This window comes from Seriola lalandi, unplaced genomic scaffold (assembly GCF_002814215.2).
Source record: "Seriola lalandi dorsalis isolate HSWRI2012SDOR001 ecotype SW California unplaced genomic scaffold, Sedor1 jcf7180002054441, whole genome shotgun sequence".
Taxonomy (NCBI): domain Eukaryota; kingdom Metazoa; phylum Chordata; class Actinopteri; order Carangiformes; family Carangidae; genus Seriola; species Seriola lalandi.
In genome coordinates this window covers 710,450-734,903 of record NW_019524994.1, presented here as the reverse complement: position 1 = coordinate 734,903, position 24,454 = coordinate 710,450, and the positions used below count along the sequence as shown (strand labels likewise).

The 24,454-nt window shown below is 40.5% G+C and overlaps 2 protein-coding genes across 2 annotated transcripts in view; one reads left to right on the top strand and one right to left on the bottom strand.

Annotated features, from left to right (window-relative positions):
- The window catches only part of st6galnac5a (ST6 (alpha-N-acetyl-neuraminyl-2,3-beta-galactosyl-1,3)-N-acetylgalactosaminide alpha-2,6-sialyltransferase 5a), a 51,554-nt gene extending 36,954 nt beyond the window's left edge, over positions 1-14,600 (top strand). Inside the window, exons 4-5 of the mRNA XM_023410922.2 lie at positions 5,811-5,918; positions 11,889-14,600. Coding sequence (XP_023266690.1) covers positions 5,811-5,918; positions 11,889-12,147 — 367 coding nt within the window. The 3' untranslated portion in view covers positions 12,148-14,600. The remainder of the gene's footprint in view (positions 1-5,810; positions 5,919-11,888) is intronic.
- A 933-nt stretch (positions 14,601-15,533) lies between these two features.
- Positions 15,534-24,454, bottom strand: part of pigk (phosphatidylinositol glycan anchor biosynthesis, class K) — a 29,773-nt gene continuing 20,852 nt past the window's right edge. The window contains exon 11 of the mRNA XM_023410915.2: positions 15,534-18,957. Within this exon, the coding sequence (XP_023266683.1) occupies positions 18,841-18,957 (117 nt within the window). The 3' untranslated portion in view covers positions 15,534-18,840. The remainder of the gene's footprint in view (positions 18,958-24,454) is intronic.

The window sequence follows — 24,454 nt, the reverse complement described above, 5'->3', positions numbered from 1 at the left end:
ATTATTGTGAAACCAGTAATCTCTTTTATTAAATATGATCACTGTTTGAAAATAATCTCACTTTTTGACAGAAATAAGATTTTAAGGCTCAAGGATAAACACAAAGTTAAACTATTCATTAAATGGGTGCTTTTGCTAGATTTAAAGAACAAACTGTGTAAACATGAGGAAATAACACTGTTCCTCTTGACAGGGATAAATCTGTCTTCCTACTCACAGCATCCTTGCAGTCCTTTTAAAAGACAGCCATTGAAGCTAAGAGCTTGACATTTCACACCACATTATTCATCAGCATGTTCATAAACAAGGAAATGAGGAAGACTTCTTAAGTGAGATTAGCTGCATGCATCCTGACTAAGACCTCCACGCATCCACCGCCAAGTGCTTGATGACAAAATGTTGTGCTTTGAACTTTGAAAGTTTTCTAATTTGCAGAAGGTGTGTGTGTGTGTGTGTGTGTGTGTGAGTCACAGGGCTGTTGTCATATTAAAGCCCAGTGGCTGTGTTTGCATATCACAACAAATCAACATGTTCCAGACAACCTGGCTCCTGTCTTAAAAGAAAATGAGAAATCTGTGCTTCAGCTGCGATAGCATCACTTTGGTTTGACACTGTTGTTTGTTGCATGAACAGCCTCTAATAAAGATGAAAGTCGTACAAAAGTGCATTGTCACTATTCATCTCGCTGTCACTCAGCCAGTGTGGAGCAACTGATGTGGGAGGTATAAGGAAACACAGTAAAACAGCAGGAAGTGACCATTTTCTCCAGCAAACACAATGTTGTTGTATTAAAGGTCAGATTGTGGAGGAATAACAGAGGGGGTGGAGGGGGAGAGTTGTTGTGTAGTTCCTGAAAGAGATCAAAATTAAGGCTGTCTCTGCAATCACTCCTTCTTTAATATCGAATATATAGTGCACTATATTTACCATCTGCCATTTTATTTAAGTTTCCAAATTCAAGCATGACATTTATGCTCTTTATAATGCCCTCAGAAACTCCCACAACGGAAGACAAGTCAGCGGCATGCACACGACTTTCCCCTAACAGTCTCACATTTTTGCATTTTATAGATGTAAAAATTACAGTTGTTCAACTCTAAATAATGATGCAAATTGACAATGATTCAAGTGTTTGAAATGTCAATTTACTGCTCATGATAAAGTATTAACTGTCTATCACAGTATATAAGATGAAGGGAGGAAGTAAACAAGTGAGTGATTTTGTCTGTAGCTACACCAACAACACGGTAGATTGCTAACATGCTAACACTGGCATGCTAGCAAGCTGGAGCCATGTTAAGAGGCATGTTAGCAACTATTGTGTTTTAGAGAGGTTAAGCTTCGAACGCAGAAAGAACAGGGAATTTTTTTTTTTTTTTTACTTTTCAGCCTTTTCACTTTGTGTTCAGTTTGTCTGCTTCCTGCTGACATCTTAAACATTTTTCTTTTTACTATTTCAGTGTAAATAACAGGAATTTATGCTCACATGCTAACAACATGTTAGCTAAAATTAATTTATGGACAATGAATTTAACTATATTTTCCAAAAGTCTGTTAAGATAAAAAAAAAAAAAACATCTAGACCAGATTTACTGAAAGTCTTTCATTTAGGACCATATTCATTCATTTATTTAATATCCTGAGATTTCCCAGATATTCACTTTAGATCAAAGGGTTGGACAAACCAACATGGCACCACAGCACTAGCAAGGCTAAAAATACTCAGAGGTGTGGACACAAAGCTTTGCCAGCCCAACACAGCAGAGTATATTTTAATTACACTCAGGGGTCTTGTCTATAACACCCCCCTGAACTCCTTTCAACAAACTAGTAACATATCCTCGCCTCCCTACAGCTTTCCAGGAAGATGCATTTCTAATCCTTCATTCCCCAAACAGGGGAAATGTTCAAAATACAAATGCTAAAGAGGCTTTTTTTTTCTTTTCTTTTTTTTGCCTGACGTGTATCCCCCTGCACTGTTTCTCTGTGAGAGAATAAAAGAAAGAAAGTCTGAACACCTTTTCAAACAACCAGGTAAACCCTCCACTCCACGTGTGTCACCCTCATCAACCGCAGCGGAGCAGGGTGTCGAGGTGCCTGCCTGGCTGTTTTTGTCAAGACTTTTCTTATCAGGCCCGGGCTTTGTTTCTCTAACTTACAGAGTTAAAAACCTGAGCCACTGTGGATGTTAGTGTATGTGTGTTTGTGCGTGCGTGCGTGCGTGCGTGCGTGCGTGCGTGTGGGAACAGACAAGAAGCAGAAACAAGCTTTCTGAAAACAGCAGGGTGAGAGTTTGATTATTTAAAAAAATATATCTTGACATGTCCCGGAAAAACCATTGCTAAGTAAATGACTAACTTTTACCCATTGAAAATGTATTTATTTAAAGTGTTTAGAGTCTAATTAAAATATAAACTACTAATTAGCCAGTGTGCATCCATGGATGGTAATGTTGGTCTGCTGCTTTAATCCAGACTCAAGTATCTCAACAGCTATTGGATGGATTATCATGAAATGTGGTGTAGATATCCATGGTGCACAGAGAAAGCATCTTACGGACTTTATTAATCCTCTAACATTTCATCAAGCTCTGATATTTACATTTAACAATAAATTGAAAAAGGTACATAATTAGTCATGTACATATGATATGTTCCTGATAAAATCCCAATAGTTTTATTTTTCAACCGTTAAGAAAAAAAACATTTTCCTCTGCCCTCGTCGAAAATAATTTTCTCCCCAGCAATCTTTATTTCTTCTGCCGTCTGACAAAGTAAAGAAGTCTGACAGTCGGAAAGTTTTGTCCTTTTTGTGCTCCAACCTTTAGCGTTTTCTGATAAATTCAACAGCACTTCTCGCAATAAAACAAAGTATGTAGGTCAAACTTTAAACTCTTTGTATTGCTCTTATTGTTCTTCATACTGAAAACATCATTGAAATATTCACAGTTCGGGCTGGAAAACGTGTCTGAACCCCTCGGCTAATGACATGCACAAAAGCTAACTGAAGTCGGGAGTTATCAAACCTGGAGTCCAGTTAATGAGACAAGACTGGGGGTTTAAAACATTTTGAGTCTGCTGCTCACACGGAGCATCTGATGATGTGAAAGAGAGATCTCAGAAGACTTAGGATCAAGCATTGCTGATTTGCATAAAGATGAAAGGGTTACAGAGTGATTTCAAAGAATTTAGATATTCATCAGGCCACAGTCAGACAAACTGTCTATAAATGGGGATGATTTAGTTCTGTGGCTGCTCTCCCTAGAAGTGGACGTCCAGCTAAGATGACTTAAAAGGTTCAACGCGGAATGATCAGTAGAAGAAGCCTGGAGTAACGGCTGACGCTGGTTAACATCTCTATTCTCAAGTCTACCATACATATGGAGTTTAGTGTCCATGACGGGACATTAGGGAGGACGCTGCTTCTGTCCACAAAAAAAAAAAATACATCACATAAACAGCAGGAGTTTATAAAGAGCACCTTCACACTCCACAACAACACCGGGAAAATAGTTTTTCGGACTGATGAGACTGAGGCTTGGGGAAGAACATGCAGCACCACATATGGTATAAAAAAGGGCACTGCATACAAACATGAAAACATCCTGACAGTGAAGTACGGTGGAGGGAGCGTGATGATTTTCTGCCTCTGGGTCTGGATGGCTCAACATCATCAAGGGGAAAATGAATTCCCAAGTTTATCAAGTTATCTGATGTCGGGGTGGCTGTCCACCTCCTGAAGCTCAGTAGACGCTGGGCGATACAGCAGGACGATGACCTTAAATATTGAATTAAATCTTTTGGAGTCAGAGCCCAGACCTTAATCCAGTAGAGATGCTGTGGAATGAGTCAGAGAGCCACTCCTAAGAATATGTCTGAGCTGAAGTAATTCTGCAGGAAGAATGGTACAAAATTAGTGTTATTAGTGTTTGTGTGTTATTAGCTTAAGCACACATTGTGTTTGTCTACACTTAGATGAAGGTCATATTACATTTTACGACCAATTAATGCAGAAAACCAGGTCATTCCAGAGGGTTCACACACTTTTTCTTGCCACTGTAAATTAATGTGGCAGCAATTTAGTGGTGTCAGAGCACTGCAAGTGGCACTACTAGCCTACATCTTTAACTGTTGAATAAGGAAGTTAATTTAATGTAATTGCTGTGCATTAAGTAGAATTGATTTTATTTTCCTCCTTCACTGTTAATTTATTTTCTTGTCTTTCCATGTTGTGAGCAGCTTGTTGTTGGCAAATTGCAACACAACAATGGTGCTTAGAAAATTACCTTGTTGGAATAATTATATTCAATGCTGCATCCATCCACTGCGTCCATCCTATTTAATATTTACAAAGGTGCCATCTCAAAAAGCACCTGATGACTGATGCATGAATAAGTCTACTGGTCACCAGTCACAATCCCAGTCAAGCTGAGGTGCAGCTGCTGCAGGGGGAGCGTGAAGAGATCCACGGCTGTGCCTGATCCAGCTGAAGGGTTCAGATATATCCCTGCTGAATTTTTCATTTTAAAAGTGTTACATCAGCTCTAATTTAAATATTTTCACACTTTGTCCGTGGAAACGAGCAGCAGTTGTGATGCTTTTTTTCACTGAAACTAATTCATAAATTGATTTGATGAATATTGATTGTTCCAAAAAGGCTTTGGACCACAGCAGCTAAACCCCCTGCTTGACAGTGCTTGGCAGTGATTATAGCTGTGGCTACAGGCCAACAAGCCAGAGATCAGCATCGTGACATTTTCTGTCACTGCTGCATTGTGAAAACAAGACTGAGAGTCCACAGCCACGCTCGCAGCTCTGTGAGGCTTAGGCATGGCAGCGCTTTGAGCTAAATGCTAATGCTAATCCTAAAACCGTGTGGGCATGTCAAGAATGTAAGGTAGTTCATTGAAAAAAAAATCCTCCAAAGGTATATATTATTATATACTGTGATCCGAATGAAAGACGCAAATGTTTAGGTGAGAATATTTCAGACTCTTCGCCACATTTTTCGGTTCACTGTCAATAGGACGTATTTCACTGTCAAAAAACCTCAGAAGAAGTTTTACTTATTTTAGTTTCATTTTGATTAAAGTTGTTTTCACTTTAAACTGAGGGTTTTCATCGCCCTTTAGAAACTGTGCAAGTTTCATGACTCTGGAGCCCATTAGATCTGCTGGAAACCAACAAGGAATTCTTAAAAAATGCATGGTAGTCAGACTGGAGTGTTTTAGTTCTTTTTTTAGTTTTTTTTCATCTGACAGGAACCCTATGAGACAGACCTGATGGGCATTTAGATTTAGAAATATTTTTCTCATGCAATGTAAATATCATTTCATGTTTCTTCCAAAACAACATATCTAAGAAAACTATGATTAGAGCTGGTTTCTAGCTAGCGCTCAATAAAAGTGTACGTTCAGCAGTTGAGGTTGTGTCATCTTAACTATCTGCACTACATGCAGACCAAGGCTACTTTCTGATTAAGGGTTTGATTATTTGACAGGGTTCATTTGTATCAGTCGATACGTAGGATGGATCTGTATTTTAATGAAGCTGTGTGGGAACATGAATGATCTCACAGTCAGGAATATCGACCTCTGGATTTAGATAAATCTTTATTCTGCCATAATACACCAACATGAGCTTTTCTGATTATCTACCCTCGTTAATCACGTTCAAAAAAATCTAATATGGTGCAGTTTTCATCCTTGTGGTCTCCCACACATGAAATCCATCTAACTGTCTTTTCTCTCTCAATCTCTCCACCACCTCCTCCTCCTCCTCCTCCTCCTCCTCCTCTCCTCTCCTCTGCAGGAGGATATCAAACTCCTGGCTGAGCACCGGCTGGTTCACTATGACCATCGCCTTGGAGCTGTGCGATAGGATCAATGTCTATGGCATGGTTGCCCCTGACTTCTGCAGGTGAGACAGTGGAGCTGAATGTAAAACATCATCATGAGCTCATCAGCAGGCGCCATCACCAGGAGTTTTTTAAAGCTGTACTGCCGCCTGATAAGAAAGATTAAAACTGTAAATATATTCAGGCAGCTGATAAATAAAATGTCAGTGTGTCTGGAGATGTTTTTGGAATGCTTAAATAAGTCAGTAAACAGTAAACAAGTCAGTAAAACATCTAGATGAGGCCAAGTGTTCAAGATGTTGAAATTTCACGCTAATTTTCGATTCTATGTGCAATGTGAGGCATGAGAGGAGGAATAAGCAGAGGTCTCACTCCGCTCCCTTTTTTTTTTGGCTACCACAAACATCAGTACACAGTGGGCCAGAGTGTGTTAACAATGCAAAAGTGGGGAAATATGGCTTTATCCTGCAGATGTTGGTTTGAATATTAAGTAGAATACTGACAACACTACATATAAGGTTAATAGCAAGCAGCTTTGTGTATCAGTAGACAGATTTCCCTCCATCGTGTCTTTTTATGGAGCCTGGTCATCAGGGAGATTGAGCTCACCTGGGCTAATTCCCCAAGTTACTTAAGCTAGTGTCAATCAAGCAGTCTCCCTTTGTCTCCTTTTTGCTTCGTCCACCGCTTTGGTTTGGTTTTATTTGATTTTGCTGCTGTGTACAATAACCCCACATCATGTTTTTCACCTTTCATTCTGTGCCCATTCCACAGCTGTGGTATCAATAAAAACACCCAACAACTGACTGACACACAGTGGTTGAGCAGCTGCTGAGGGCTGCAAAGGACAAAACAAGTTGTCTCTCCCCTGAAATTCAGGCAGAAGAAAGCTGCACTTCGTGGCTGCATTTTGAATAAAACGGTCCTTTTTGACCCTTTTTGTCCTTTTGTTACGATATAGTCTCGATTATTCAATATGGAAATGCACACTTGACAGGATCCAGCCCATGAACTGGACGCACACTTAAGGGATAGTGCCACATGTGCAGCCCAACGTCAGGACTCTTTTTACTGGAGCGATTCCTCCATCAAAACAGTTTCTAAAAGTGTTTTTGGTCAGGTTAACACTTCCACTCTGATGCTGATTCTGATTAGAACTTAAGAGGCCGACTTTCTCCGACACCCAGCCGACTCTGTGATTGTTCATTCTTTCAGGTCAATGCACTCGATACGCACAGGACTTTTCTGTTCCTATTCTTCTGGGTCTCAGTGCAACAGCTAACAAAAAGTGTCACCCTTTAACAGATGGACACTTGTGAAAAGATGTAGCTTTATTTACAGGCTGCTTAACTTTGCAGTAGCATTAATTATTGAGCATTAGTACATTGGCGTTTGAAAACTCATGTCAGCTTGTGACGGCAAATGACAATTTTTCATGAAACCGCCTTGTTTTTAACGGTTGTATTCCACTGATTTAGTGTTTCACATTTCATTTATGTGTAAAATTGGTGGAGTGGCTCATTAAGTTTTGACATTGCAGTTTTGAGTTAATTAAATAGGGTGATTTTGGCCGAAGCTGGGGGTTTTTTTTGCTTTTTTTAATGCATGGAGGAGTATTTGATCCAAAAATATAATCTTAAGAAAAAGTGAATGGCAATTTAGAGATACAAGGTTTTCAGTGTCTAGAGATGAAAAACAAAAATCAGTTTCTCTATAGGTCAACATTATTAGAAGCCACTTAGTGGGTGGAGCTAAAATGAAACTTTAAATATTGACAAATTAATAGCAAAATGAATGCCTGAAATATTTTGCCACGACATCACTAAATACAAGAACGACACCAACTGTAACTATAGCGCTGAAGTAAACGCCTCTGGGCCAGCCTTTCTGTGATATCTATACACATACATACATACGTATGTAGATAGATAGATAGATAGATAGATAGATAGATAGATAGGTAGATAGGTAGATAGATAGATAGATAGATAGATAGATAGATAGATACATAGATACATAGATAGGTAGATAGATAGATAGGTAGATAGATAGATAGGTAGATAGATAGATACTTTATTTATCTGCTAGATGAAATGCATGTATATATATATTTAGATCATTTTTTCAGAGCTTCCATAGATCCCTGAGCACACTTTCCATGTCCCTTGGCAACGCTAAGAATCTGCCTCTTGTAAGGAGGGAGCCACCATGACCACGATGCTGGTCCCGTGCAGCAGAAATACAAAGAACCATGAGATACGTAGCCGGTTCTGCCTCCGTATTGCGCCTAGCAACCAACTCATCCTGCCTCATTAGCAGAGTTTAATGGTTTGAATTACAGCTCACATCTCCAGCACCTCAGTCAACACTTAAACTGGAGGATTTTATTGGACAAGGAACAAATCTTATTAGATTTCTCAATAAAAAAAGAACAAACTGTAAAATGTTCAGCCTTTGTTTTATCCTCATACTTAGCTCCCATTGATTCAAATTATTTTTTATTTTGGGTTTCGGCACAAATTCAATCTTGATGATAATGAAGAGGGAATGCCAGTTCATTTCGCTCAGCAGTTGCTGGCTTAAGCTGATGCTTAGTAATCCTTTTAGCTCTCGAAACAAGTGAAGTCTGTAGATCTTACTGGATGTGATCCAACTGAGAATTCAAAAACCCATCTCTCTCTCTCTCTCTCTCTCTCTAACATCATGTCAAATATGCTTTATTGATATGAAGGGTGATGCATCAGTGGTAACATTATCAGGGATATCTGGATGAAATTTCACTTTTGATTCCCTCCCACTCTCTTCCCTCCTTTTTTTTTAGTCCACTTCCTTTTCTTTCTCTCTAATCCTCAGAGGAATAGTTTTTCATGCTGTTAAGCTGCTGCTCTGTTGCTGCTGCTTACATTTATTTTTTTTCAACTACCATAGTTTCTTTCTATTTAAAGAAAGAATTTGAAAAATGTGATTCGCATGAATGAAAAAGTGACCTCTTCCAGATTCCCAAGTCACTTTTTGTACCATAATTTTAATTTACTGTCCCGGCAGCACAAGCCTCGATTGCAATGCAGTTTTGAAAAATGCTGGAGCACAGTGGTGAGGTGCATATTTTCTCCGGCTGAAGCTTATTTTTGTGGCGTTTTTGCCTTTTTTTTTTTTTATTTCACTGTGAATACGTGCAGAGAGACTCAAGGATGTCAAGAAAAACTCCCTGTCAGGTTTTTCATGACATCGTGTTTGGTATAAACCTTAGACCGCTGAATAATTTCATCGACTGAAAGTTTCACCAAAAGTTTAACCAAAGGCAAATCTCTTGTGTGTGACATTTTGGACAAACAAAGGAAACAAAAGGAATATTCTCCCTTATCTGCCAGTGCAGACACTCAATGTTCCCAAAACTTCAAAAAACCAACATGATGATGTCTCTGGAGAAGAGAAAAAGCAGTCGGGACCAGCATTTGTAGTGTCTGCATATGAAAGACCACCACTTGTCCTGAAACAAAAATATCCCCTCTTGCTATTGAAGCATTTTGAGAGAAGCGTACATACAATATTATTCTCTTGATAGCGAGATTCATTTGTTCTTGCTACATTGAAAACTTGATGGAGTCTGATATACGTGCAATCCAAGTCCTGAGGCACGTGGACTGGCCACACTCCATATGTACAGATATGGAAATGTAATACATATAATGGGTTATATGAAGATACATAACTATATACTATATATGAGGATTAGTGCAGATGAAAATGCTGTAATGCAGAGAGTGAAATGCCTCATTAATATTGCAGTGGCATCTGAGATATCACTTGACAGGCGGATTAGAGAACAGTGTGTGAACAGTGTTATCTGCTGGTATGAAAAATCTAGGAAGGAGAGAAGATTAACTGAATTAAGATTAACAAAATTCAAGGACCTACATTGTTTGAAATACTAAAGGTCTAGTTTCATCACCACAAAATTAATTGAAAAAAAAAAAAAAAAAAGGAGTTACTTCATTAAGGAAGGTGAATTATGCTCATCATCATTAGGGTTGCCTTTTACAATTTACAACACATGGCCAGAAGTATGAGACTCACCTACAGGAAATCTTAATGCTACAGCATGCAGTGACATTTTCACACAATAGTGAAACTTTGTGGCAATAATTTGGGGAAAGCCCTTTCTCAACATGACAATGTCCCAACACAAGCATCGACATATATTTGGCCACATCATAAATACTCCGCTCATATGATGCTCTGGAAAATATCTGATAAAGAGAACACAATGACTCTCCCTGACCTCGTACTAATACTCAGCAATAGATGAAATTCAATGACATGACACTTTTCAAAATGCTTTCAGTGTGTGGGGGCTAAAATCTGGAACAGCTCACCACATGATGTGAAATCCTCACAATCTATTACTTTAAAACAGGTTTAAACATGTATTTAATCTAATGGAAAGTGAGGAGCTGGGTGAATGGGTTTAGTATTTTAGTACAATTTGAATAATGCTCATTACTGTATCTGCTATAATGAAATATGCGTCAGAGCTTTGAGTCAGTGATGTTGCAGAGGCGCAGCAGTCCATTTATTATATCATTATTTGTTTTTAACCATTGCATCATTTCCTATTATCAAAAATTATGAATTAATTTAACACATTTTTATGAATTTTGTATCCCTTTTAATTGATAGTCTTACCAATACATTAATATTGCTCTGAAAAATGCATGCTGGGTAAGTCTGGAGATGCAGAGGCATGGTCATCTCTCCCTGTAACTTTCTTGGAATTTCTGCAGCGCAGGCACTTGCCTTTTTTTACAGCCAGGTGTGCCATGATCTGCTCTGCTCGTTATGATGACATGTTTAGCTGCATAATTAATATTATGAATACTTTGAAAAGTCATGTTTTACCTTCTGCAACATGCAGACAATGGAACTTCATTGGCCACCTGAAAAGTCTCATTAAATAATGATCTCAAATTTCCACATCCTCCGCAGTCTGTTTATCTTTGCATTCAAGAGTGGTTCTCACATGGGGAACCAGCCGGTGTGAGGAGGGGCAACAAGAGAGATAAAAAAAACCAAGGTCAGAAGTGTTCCTGTTGCTTTGCGAATCCTAGCTACTCTGTCTTGAAATGACATCACATTTGTCAATCATACCTGCTTGAGAAGGTGAGTGCAGGTAAGGGAATGAATCCAGTGCGATGATTGGCCAAACTCTTCTTGTTTTGCTTTACGGCAGGCTTGACACTCATTGGTGTAGACTTCAGTACTACACAACTGTGTGACAAAATCGTACCAGCCTACTTTGATGTCAAAACACGTGCCTGCGATGCAAAATGCGTAGTTTGGCAAGCCTATGAAATTATTACATGACTACTCAATAGGCTACGGTGACCCAGACAGGTCAACACAATGCAAAAGCCACAACATGAATGCAAAAGCAACATGAATGCAAATTAAGCCACAACACGAATGCAAAAGCCACAACACAAATACAAAAGCTACAACACAAATGCAAAAGGAACAACACAAATGCAAATTAAGCCACAACACAAATGCAAAAGCCACAGCACAAATGCAAAAGGCACAACATGAATGCAAATCAAGCCACAACGCAAATGCAAAGGCACAACATAAATGTAAATTAAGCCAAAATGGAAGTGTGTAGTTGAGAGTTCAAAGATGGGCTGCTCTGATCCCCAAGTACTCAGTAGTCGTGTAATAACGTAGTGTTGACTACTGAGTACTCATGGATGGAAACATCAACATATTGACAGGTGTCGTGGCTGGTGTGATCCCATGCTAATATGGTCTTTAGTAAGAGTACTTTTCAAAACTTTATTTATTTGGCTTTTTCATTCAGTGTTAAGCTGCAGGTGACATTTAAAAGACATTAAAACTAGCTAAATTTGGCTGCATTCGCCCTGTGAAGACAAACAGCATGCAGATCAGTCCCCGTCCCTCACCACAAAATGAAAAACATTATGATGTCAGCATCTTTAAATGTTATCTCTCTCTTATCTCCCTCTCAACCACTGCAGAGAGCCTCAGCATCACTCCGTCCCCTACCACTACTACGAGCCTCGTGGTCCAGACGAGTGTGCCATGTACATTTCCCACGAGCGTGGACGGCGGGGCAGCCACCACCGCTTCATCACAGAGAAGCGGGTCTTCGCCAAATGGGCACGGACTTTTGACATCCACTTCTACCAGCCAGACTGGAGCCCCCCGCCTCTCCCAGCCAACCGGACGCTGGAGGGAACGGTCACGACGGCACCCCCGGTAACCCAGAAGACGTGACCAGTGTTGGGGTGAAGAAAATGCTGTATAGATTCATGTCAGAAGGACTGAGGATGGGGTGCTGGACCCTTAACAGGATGGATGGATAAAATATGAAGCATGAAACATGAAACATGAAAACTAATTACCACAGATGAAGACTGACTCTTGTTGATCCTGCTGGACATTTGTTAGGGACATTTCTCCAGCTCCACCACTACAACTCCAGCAGTGTGTTTTGTTTACTGCACTGAACTAGTTCAAAGTTGTACATCCTTTTATGAAAACCTTGTAAAGTGAGGTTGTACGAGAAGGCATCGTCATCACACCCTCCACTCTCAATGCATGCAGTGTCTTACTGTTGATCCTCCAGTTCTTTGTGTATGTGTGTGTGTGTGCGTGTGTGTATATGCATATGTTTACCAGAGGAATCACAGGAGACACAAGTTGGGCTCTTCACAAAAGCCTCTGTTGGATGAAGGCCAAGCAGGATTCAGTGCTTACGGCCCATTGAAAGAAAAATACCATTACAATGCCCATAATCCAACAATGTAATGTTTGGGAGAGTGTGAGCTGAATAGTAATAATAGTGTAGCCTGGTTTAAATTTTGGCTATTTGACACTATGATCACTGTTCAGACGTCATATTCCTCTGTGGTTTTCGAAGATTGAGGAGTTCAGTTTTGGCGACATTCTTTAAACTCCTGTGTCATGAAACAAGGCTCAAAGTCGTATAAATAACTTCCCTGACTTTCATTTACACTTCGCATCGGATATGTACATTGAAAGATCACTAAAGGGTCAGCCAAGCTAAGCTTTGCAGTGACCATTTCCTGGCTGAAGGACGAGTGCGTAACATTCACTGAGGTTCTATCTCATGCGTGTGCACCTCCTCTGGCCGCCCATACATATGTATCATAAAGGCTTCATCGGCTCCTGTCACCAGTTAATAGTGCGATTTATATAGCTACAAGCTGGATTTCCATGTAATGCACAGCCATGTCACAGAAGACAAGTGGGAGATTAAGATCGAGAGCAGGGAAGCAGCGGCTGCATCCATCCTGCTATATTCATCGGCTGCCGCCTCTGTGAGCCTGAATCACCTCACGAGAGAATTACACCGTTTGGAAGAATACCGGGTTTTCTATTTTTGTTAAACTGATAAGTATATGATCTGTCACTCTCGCCTCTCTTGATTGTGTTTTATGTGCACTCCCCTGTCATTTGATGGAGTATATCCTACATGTATACTGCCCCTTCTCTCTGTCTCTGTCTCACTCTGAGATCCTCACTTTTTCCTCCTCTCTGCTCCGTCTCCATGAATAAGAATCAGGTTTGAGTTAGAAAGTGATGAGACTTGTGGTTAGCTTAATGATACATCCTGGTTCTAAGTCCCTATTGGTCTTGCCCTCATCTCTAACGTGAGTAATGAGAGGACAGATGCTGTGGGTCAGATACATAGGTGCTCCTGACTCCCATCATGTTTCCTCTGTGATGAGGACACGATTGCTTTTCACACTTCAACAGCTGCAGGAGTGGTGCTACTGTACGTCGCCTGGTTCTGAGTGCTGCTGACTTTGTACTGTCGCAAAGACCAAGGTGTGTGTGTGTCTGTGTGTGTGTTTGTGTGTTTTCCAGAGATGCTGACTCATCTGCGAATGTCCGTGTGTATTTGTACTTATTAGCAAAAGTTCCTGCCTAATTAACTCTGCACTGAATCACAGAATGTTATTTAGGGTTGCAACTGCTCATTATTTTCATTCTCAATTCATCGTTTGGTCTACAGAATGTCAGAAAACAGTGAAATAAAGTCCATCACAAGTAACCAGAGACGGAAGAGACATTTTCAAATCACATTCCAAAACCCCAAAATACTCAATTAACAGTGATACAAATTTTTTTCTTGATTACTAACTAAATGGAATTGTTTGACATTTTGGGAAATAGTTATTCCCCTTCTTGCCAGGAGAATGAAATGAATACAGACGTACCTCTTTCATGTCTGAACAGTAAAAAAGTAAATCATGAAAAAAGTCAAACTTAAAAATGACAGTTGGCCATAACCCTGCGTAGGACGGCTAAATGTTTTTACACCTCAGCTAGCGTGTGAAGTGTTAATTGGTGAGACTTAAAGCTGCTGGTAGATGGATTTAGCTGCCCCTTGGACAGAGTGGGTTAGCCGTTTTTCCATTTTAACTCTTTATGCCAAGCTAAGCTAACTGGCTATTCACTTCAGCCACATTTTACTGTATAGACATGACAGTGGTGTCAATTTGAACACCCAACTCTAGCCAAGAAGGAGCATTTCCCAAAATATCATACAATTCCTTTTAGCAATTAATCATGTTTCGCTGCTAATTCATTTTCTGTTCCTCAACTAATTGATCGTGTCAGCAGTGATGTTAATCTGTTTTCTTGTCTTTTGCACATAATGGAAAATGTCATTCCACTCAATAAAATAATTTTTATCGGTTTTCTTGCGATCAGGCTGTTTCTATATTTAACAACAACAGAATGGTAAAAATGTGACACATAAAATGAGCGTATTTCCTCCTGTATTTTATAAGCAGTAGCCCCAAGAAATGGAGATGAAACATTGAGGTTTTGAGGAGGAAGGGAGGCCAGTGACTCACCTTCACCCGTCACTGATGGCAGCTTTCAGTTTTACTTTTCAATCTCTCTTCTCGTCTGCTCACGACATCAGGCTGTGTTATACTGAAATAATAATGAAAGACAGGAAGCGCTACAAGGTCTTCTCATTACTCCCCAGAGCTACAAATAGATCCCTGACCACATTCGTAACAGAGCGTAGGGGCATATTTTTTGTATTTGAAACAGTACTGCCTCATCACATGAAGGCAAGGAATATAGATCAGGGTAACATTAGAGGAAGATGAAGGGAAACCAAGTATTCAACAGAGGGTCATGAACACTTCAGTTATTGGACAGCTTAGCCTTTACCAGATCAATAAATTGTACTTAATATGCATTGAGGAGGATTCAAGGCTCTTTATACAACAACCAGCCACAACATTAGAACAGGTAATTGGTTTTAATGTTTTGGCTTATCACTGTATTTTTTGACGTGGTAAAGCCATGGAAAATAATTGAAGATACAAAATATCTCTTAAAATCACATTGCTGATGTTTCAGAATGAAAATAACTATGAACAGGGCTGAAAAATAACTGAAGGTTTCTGTCTTTATCCTCCTCTAAAAATAAGAGTTATTATAATAATACGACTGTAACCAAGTTATTTTCTCAGTTCCTTTTTTTTAATTAATCAACAAATTGTTTGGTCTGTAAACAGACTTTGTGCAGAGTTCACTAATTTGAGGATTTTTAAAGACCTTTTTAGTTCCACATAAAATACAATTTAATTAAAGAATCACTCAATATATAACAATTATTTCTAATTATATTATTAATTTAATGCAACCTGGACCCAGATAAGAGACAAAAATGAACAGATAGACAGCACAAAGAAAAAAAAAACAAAAAAAAAACAATTAAACTTCAGCCTCCTGCAGTGTAGCGTGTAGCCTCCCCCGACAAATCATCGCCAACATTTACCATCTAAGTCAGAAAATAAATAAATTTGGGTAAAACTTAACTTAATGTTTTTTCTAACTTAAAAAATGCCCCCAAATGTCCCACAGTGCAAGAGTTATGTCAGTCTAAAAACCCAAAGATATTCATTTACACTTGCATCAAACAGGAAAAAGCTGAATATTTTAAAGCTCAAAGAAGCTGGAACCAGTGAATATTACCCATGTTTGCTTAAGAAATTACTTAATACACCTGGTAATAGATGATCACACATGATACACATTAAAAATGAATGTCTTACAAACAAATTAGCACATGAATCACCAAATTGGGAATTGAGCATGAAAGTTCATTCTTCATGGAAATAGTAGTTTGAGAAGCTGATAAAAGAGATCAACTGTCACTAAAACTACCGTTTCCAGAGTCAAAACAGAACTGCAGTCTCATCAGATTTAACTCTCATCACAGGACACAGCACATGATTTCCTATGCTTATCATACAAATGTCATTTATATCAAGCAGCCCTTCATTTGAATTCTCTTTGCTTTCTTAGTTTACACTTGGTGTAAAATCAACTTTGCATAAATGAATGAATCTCAAACAAAGCAATCTGGACAGAGAAGAGGAAGCTGTTCATATTTATTACTGGGCTTTCTGCCCAAGCCACCTCCAGAGTGTCAGCTCTCCTCTCCTCTCCTTTATTTTTGTCCTCTTACTCAAAGTTTAAGAAAAAGCCACATGTTAAATATAAAATACAGGAAGCAAGTGCTGCTGACGGTGATTTATGCCACAGCTATTGTTGCAGATGAGAATGAAAATCTGTCACTGCTAAAATTACTATTATCATTCCGGAGAATGATTGACATTACAAAGGCTCACTGACAGTCAAGCAGTGGGAAATCCAGAGTTTCCATGGAAATTGGACAACCTGTCAGGCGCACACGCTGTCTCCAAACACCATGTGTGCGCTTGTGTGTGTTTGTGCGTAAATCATTAAATTTAGCAAGCTGCCACATGGGGCTAATGTCGACGCTCCAGTTCTAAAAAGACACACAGCATACGTGTGCGCTCACCAGCGAACAGCGACACTGCTCATCGTTTGAACAACCTGTGTGACATATTCAGATCATCCTGCCTGACGCTTCAGCCTGAAATCTCTCTTCCTCTGTGGAGATGGCTGCTCTAATATTGTCCTGTGACTGGTTTCTCTCCATCTAAGTCAGGTGTGAAGGATGACACTGATCTTTATTATCATAAAGAAACCATAGTGACAGAGGAGAAGGGAAAGTATATCACCATGCGGGAAGGTGGAGTGCATTCAATTCCATCTGGCGGTGCCAAAGTAGGAACGAGAGGCTCAGGAGGAGATCAAGTCAATTTTGAAGTGGGTTTAAAAACAAACAAATCCATCTGAGATAGGCTGGCTTTAATTTTCATTGTATCTGCTGCCAGCCTGGTTTACACACTGATTGCATATTGAGGTTTGAATGCACTGGTTGCTATGTCTTTTTGAAATGCAAGACTGGAAGGGGAAGGAAACTGCTTTTAAAAATCTCCCTGGATTGTTTGAAATGTTTCCAGTAAGAGAACAACAGAGCAGGTGTGTAAGTCAACTCAAGCGGCACCAATTTCAAGGATGTCTTTGTGGTATAAAATAAGATTAGACTATCAGCTCTGCCAGGCATACCTTCAAGGATGTAACTGTAAAAGCAGATCTCGACTTTAAACAGCATTACAGAGTAATTAAGGAAGCTCAATATCTTTCAAAAAAAGGTAGTTAAAGACAAATGTATTCCTTTTGATTCCGTGTTTAATCTTTAATCGGAGCATCAAAAATCCTACCAATTGCGGAAATAAATTGTGCTTGCAGGCTCATAAAGAAGAGCAGGAGGAATGCGATTACAAGAAGTAAGAAAACGGGACGGAAAAAGGAGAAAGAAGAAATAAGTGTTGCATAAATTATGTATAAGAAAAGGTAGATGGGGCTGACGCAGCAGCTGCCTTCCGATACTTATGGTTTCATTTCTAACTCCATCTATTTTCCACTTCAGACGCGAGGGAGAGTGGCGGCGCGCACCCGATGGGTGGGCCCTCGCGCCAAGGAGCAAAGATAAACTACCAGCGGCCCCCCCCCCCCAACAATGAGCCTAATGCAGAGTGGTTGCACATAAAGAGAAAGGCAGAGAAGAGAGAGAAAAAAAAAAAAGAAGAAGTGGAAAACACGTCCCAGCATAGACAAGATTCATCTGGGACAGCCGGCAGCTAACTAGGTTATCACTCACTTATCGCTGCTGTAGCGCGAGACGCAGAATGGCCGGGGAAATAGCTGTCCATCACCCAGAAATACAATCAGCGGAGTACAAGGCTGGGGAGCTAATGGATGTTTCCACAGGGAGGGCAATTTGGTGAATGGGAAAGTGGATGGGTCCATCATGCGAGATGGGATTATGTGCGATTGTTATCCTTCACAAGCGTGATATGACGGTCAAGGGGTGTAATGTATATGGACAGGGGAGACATTAAATAGTAATCTCTCCACGGCCCACTCACAGCCAATCAGCCTGCCCTCATCCCACATTTTCCTTTTCTGACCGAGCGGACGTTCTGAGTAGCACTTAAACAAAAACGCTGCTGCTGAAATATGCAGAGCAGCGTGCTCTTGAAAATAAATTAAATTCTTATCTGCAGACTCAATTCAGTGCATTTATAACCAAATCAACTCGATTATGCAATGGCTTGACAAAACAGAACTTTTGACACAAAAAAAATAAATAAGTTTCAGTCCTTCAAAAAGACACAGTTAAGAAAACTGTTTAAAATGGCAGTACCGCTAGTGGTATGCTCATGCAGAGGAGGGGCTTTGCATATTTGATTCACCACTTTGAAGTATTTGTCCCTTCTTCCTTGTCACAAATGAAATAATTCACCAATGTTTACATTTCACCAATGGAGAGCAGTCATCCCAAAGTAAAAGTTAAAAAAAAAAAAAAAAAAAGAAAACAAAAAGGCACCAACAGCATCACACAGTATCTGGACAAGCCGTTGTGGTGCCATACATCTTCTTTGTATTTTCAGGAAAATAAGCTGGTCACAAACTGCACCTTCCCTCTTCAGGTCTGCAGCTTCAAGTCATCGGGTATCCGGCAGCGTAAATGCTGAGGCCTCAGAAGATGTGTTTGAGGTGCCTTACGCCGTAGGTCTTGAAAAACACCAGGAGGATTAGAGTCCACAGGCCCAGGATGAAGCCATCAGGAGGATGCCAGTCTTTCTGCTTTGGTTTCTGAGGGGAGGGACGGGTGTGGGGGGTGGGGGGGGCAAGGTAAGGTGAGGTGAGGGTATTGGGGGATGAAAGGGGAGAGGAGCGGGGAGAGATTGCAGGTTAGTAATAGTGTGTATATTTCTCCTGTTGAAGCCACGGCTGATTGTCCTGTCATTCACACAGGCAGGCAGCCGCAGAGTCGCACATAGGCTCACTTTATCTCTACAAACACTTTATGTACACTATCTGTTGTCTCACACATACAAACACAGAGGTTCGCACAAAAAAGCGGGTGGTAAAGCTCATCAGTACACCTCCCCTGTCTTGTGTTTGTCCCATTCACTGCCACATCATCACTTTGTGTATGATTATACTTTTAAATCTCGCCCATATTAAACATGCATCTCACAAGGAGCACATTTATATGCTAATGTGGCTGCAATATTCTGCGGAGAGATGAGATTTAACCTCTAAAAAATCTTTCTAACTCCTCCGCTGGCGACAAAGCTACAGATAGGCTGTGAGGACGCACTTAAGAGATTTCTGTTATCCGTCGCTATACAAGCTGTCATTATCCAGTGGGGAAATCACCAGTCAGAAAAGGCATCCCCTAAAGCCATAACCCCAAGACTTGGCAAAGAGGATGAACACAGCACGCACTCCAAGTCTGCCTGAGTCATAAACTGTACACACAATGGTAGATCGTCACACAGTACGGGAAAAGCTGCTACACAAGTGCTTGAGAGATCTGTCTCTCTCTAGCTTGCCTCAGTGCTACTACAGTACCCAGTGTACATTTTCTCCTTCTCAAGCACATCCATATTGACTTGACACACTGCAGTAGGAGCTGGAGCCAGACTGACAGACCCCGGAGGATTTGACGCAGGTGTGAAGGCCCAGTCCAGAGTCTGGCAGTCTGACTGCAGCCAAAAAACAGGATACAAAGTTACCTGCATTGCTGCATTATCTGCAACCTGCATTAATCGGTAACTGTGATACGGAAATTATCACCAAAATCTGCAGCTTTCTAGCCACTTTGTTTTTGTTTTTTCAAGTAAGTTTTAGTATTGGTGCAAAAACAAAAATAACATCACCACCATGAAAATGAAATCCATAATACCCAGAATGCCCTTGACTCACATTAATCAGGTGGATAGAAATAAAACATAATACACATAATACTGTCATCCTAGTAAATCAGAGGTCAGGGATGTCTGAGCTTTATCTCTGAACCAGTTTTAGTTTTTCTTCCCCATACTGGCCCAAAATTAATAACTGCACCTTATGATCAGATACCCAAGTATCCCTCATTTAGTTTTAGTGTCTGACAGCATCACCGAATTCCTTAATTTCAACCTGGACCAGTATTTGACAGTTCAGCTGTGTTGCAGAACATCAACAGAAAGCTGGAAGAAAACTTCAGGATTTGGTGGCACTGTTTGGTACTATAGGTTCTACAAAATAACCAGCACGTACCTTTTTAGTGAGCCGACAGCAGTACAGATAGAGAATCCATCTAATCCTGATGACTCTTGCTATTTCATTGCTGGAACTGTCTAATTGCATTGCAATTTATACATAAATTGATCTGTACAACTTGAGCAGATGTCTAATATTTTGCTGGATTTCACTTTTTAGAAAGTGATAACTGCTGAATTGGCATAAGTACAGTCGACTCATTTGCTGTATTTGTGAATACAAAAATAAAAGCCTGGCACATTCTGTAGAGTGTGTTAATATGTGCAGTTTGAAATAGCCACCCACTGAGCACCAAATGCCAGTAAAATGTGTTTTTCGCAGCTAAAATCTCCACTGGCTGAGACCGTAACACTTTAACACCTCAGTTATATTCAGTTTTTCTCTCCCTGCTGACCAGTGTACACTCTCTGTCCTTCAGCCAATCAAATCAAAGCACAACAATGGCTACGTTTCAAACAAGCTGTTCAATGGCTGACTGTAATTCTCCTTGTGCACAAAGCAGCATTATCTCAGCTTGTGAAGAGGGGCTGATGATGAACTTGACCCACTGTATAACACAGCGAGTTTTAAAATAACACACTGCACCTGATCCTAATCATGAAGAAGCATTTAGAACAGCCGAGATTACATGTCTCTTAATGACTATCAATTGCTTTGGCAGGTGAAAATTACTGTTGTTCTTATTAGTTTAACAGCTCTTGGTAACTATAGCAAAATATTTATTTCAGGAACTGTGCACGGCTGTGTACTCGTGCCTCCCTGCAACCTCTGTGTGCAGGGTACCGTCCTCTCAAGGCTGTCTTTTCAATCCAAACTCCTGGTTACGTGACGACGCTGCCAATTTCTAATGTAGAAAGAGTGAGGACAGCGAGTAAAATTGGATTATGTCTGACTCAAAATTTATTTAACAGCTCAATCAAGTCAAATCAATAGAGCTCTGCTGCCGGCCAGAATGCTAAAGCAGAAACAGTGAGGCCTTTGGATTTGACATCAGCCCAAAGGCAGAGTGTTGGACAGAGTCAAGGCTGGAGGTCCAAAGCAAAGAGCTTTACTCATTTATAGCTGCATTCACATGGTATATGTTCATTACTATTTTTCAGCTTGCATTAATTTTTCATCGCCCAACATTGTCCAACAATAACCACAGTTGAAAGAGTAAAAGAGAAGATTGCAGCAATATTCAGGCTTACAGGAGTTGTGGCACGAGTCGTGTTGTGAAATGGAACAGTCTTTCACTCGTCTTTCCTACATACAGTGCATTCAGAGAGTATTTAGACCGCTTCACTTTTCTCACATTTTATGTTACAGTCTTATGCTAAGATTCTCTTTTTTTCACAAATCAATCTATCAATCAGCAAAAACCAATCCATGAGGTCAAAGCATCTGAGAGCTCAGACACAGGATTGTGTCGAGGTACAGACCCGGGGGAGACGACAAAAGAATTTCTACTGTTTTAAGTTCCCCAAGATCAGTGGCCTCATTCTTAAACAGAAGAAGTTTGGAAGTGGATGCCAGGCCAAACTGAACAATCAGGGGAAGAGAGCCGGTGCGGAGATGGGAGAAACGTCCAGAACGACAACCATTACTGCAGCACTTCACTGATCTGAGCTTTACGAGTCTGAGCAGAGTGACCAGACAGAAGCTTCATGACAGCACGTAACGGAAAATCATACTGTGAGAAACAAGATTTTCTGGTCTGATGAAACCAAGATTGAACTGCTTGGCCTCAACTCTAAGCCTCATGTCTGGAGGAAACCAGGCCCCGCTCATCACCTGCCCCAAACCGTTCCAATGGTGAAGCATGGTGGTGGCCAGCATCGCGCTGTGGGACAGGGAGACTGGCTGAGGGAATGATAAACAGAAGCAAAGTAGAGTGATATCCTTAATGAAAAAACCTGGTCCAGAACGCCCAGTACCTCAGACTGGGCCGAAGCTTCACCAGCTTTCAATAGGAGAATGCCGCAAAGCTGCAGGTTATGTAGTGGTAAGAGCTCAGGGCTTCAAGAGACAGTGGCTTCACTGAACAACGCAGACGATGGAGAGATTTCATCTCAGACCACAGATTGGACATTTATGGGAGATCTGAAATGCGCACGACTAAGTTGGAAAATTGATGTAATGTACTTCCACACATCAATCAGGATTATGAATCTGAATCAGATTCTGATGACATATGACACACAGTGCTATTGAAGCAGTTTTTGATTGTTAAATTCTTCATGAGTAAAACCTAAGGATGTTATTTTATCATGTTATTAACTTGTTGTTTGTGTAGTCATGAGTATTCAATGGTATTCGAGAATACTCACTTCAAAAATATTTAAAGTACTTAAAGCCCCTCAATATAACTTTTTGTGGGGCTTTACAAAAAAACGATTGATGCAGTTGGCAGTTAGAAGATGAAATGTGTTTGTGAAGGCCATTTTGAACAACAGATCCATCAGTTTGACTGCACAGTGGTTTGCAAGAAAACAGGATTTTACATCAGAGAACCACCAGGATCAAATAGCGGTCTCACTGCACTGGATGGGAGGGCTACATTTTCAACACAAATTTCATTCTTTCTGTACGAAAAACAAAGTTCACTTGTTGTACAAAGCCATCACATTTTTGACTATCATAAGCAAGGACTCCAAAAACATAAGACAAAGACATTTTTTGTTGCTTTGCTTCTATATCTGATGTACCCCTCCCCTAATGTTTGCACAGCACAGAGCTTTGTCACACCACTTTTTAAACAGTGAAACTGGACCGGATTCAATTGCCATGATCAGTGCGTTCGCTCGTGGAGGTGAAATAAATCAGCTCTGAGCTTTGGCTCACTTTGACACACAAATTATTATTATTGACAAATCTTGACGGTACCGACCTCTGAGGGAATTAACAAGTAGTCACAAACTTTCCAGTGATATTCCTTTCTGCCATCCAGTGCAGTTCCTGTTTACATGCGCGTCCAGATTCATATAATATCTGGAGTGCAAACCTTGAAGGAACTTAATAAAAAGATATGAAGTGTCTTTTTGGCAAAATGGAACTTTTCACTATATTGTCATGAATGATTCCAGTGAATAATTTTTTGTGAGAAATCTGCTGTCTTCACCTTAGAGACTATTATTACAGTGGAGTACAAAGGACTGATAGAGCTTTGTCACAGGGTACAAGAGCTCACAGTGGACTACCAGAGAAACAGGAGGACGTCTGTCCTGGTTGATATCCAGGGAGAGCCGTGATTTCTGATTGGTTTTCAGGCTCTTGACTTTGAGGAGAACCCCTCATCGCTTTGAATGCCGGTCAATTTTGAAATGTTTGCTCTTGTTTTGTTGAAATAGAGGCTTAAACCCAAATCCCAATTAAATTAGCCAGCATGCTTGAGCTGTCGTTCTCCATGTTTTCCTGTGTCAAAAGGGACACAGGGCCATCACAACAGTGATCTGTCCTGTGGCAACGCTGACATAGTCATATGAATACTGATCTGACAGTTTAGACAGCTATCACATGGCCACTGATTCCAAACATAAATGTGGTCCAAATGATAAATTCAGTGTTCGTTTTTCTGCTGCTACGTCACTACAAGTCTCAGATCTGTGTTACATAACAAAATCTGAGTTATGACACTTTCAGCTACAGCCACGGTGACGAAGTGGCCGGCACGGAGGCAGGGGGAGGAGCTGAGAGAGAAACACCTGGAGGACGAGGCAGAGCCAGGGCGGGAATGTTCATAAGAGGTGACTGGGAGCGTGTGGCCATCGGGGGCAGTTGACCTCTGTGACAATGGTAGGCAGAGGTGTGCGTGACTGGGGCTGTGTGTGTGTGTGTGTGCGCATGTATATAAGTCCCAGGGGTAAGCAGTAGCAAAGGGAGATGGATCGACTATGACAGTAAGCCACGTCAGCAGAGCCGGCAGAGAGAGAGGAGCATATGTCAAGAGGGAGGTGATGGAGAGAAACATTAGCAGGAAGAGAGAGAAGCCAAGTAGGCAGCGTAAAGTCAGAGGATACAACATTGATACAGTTGAACGGTAAAGTTTGGGCACCCTGGG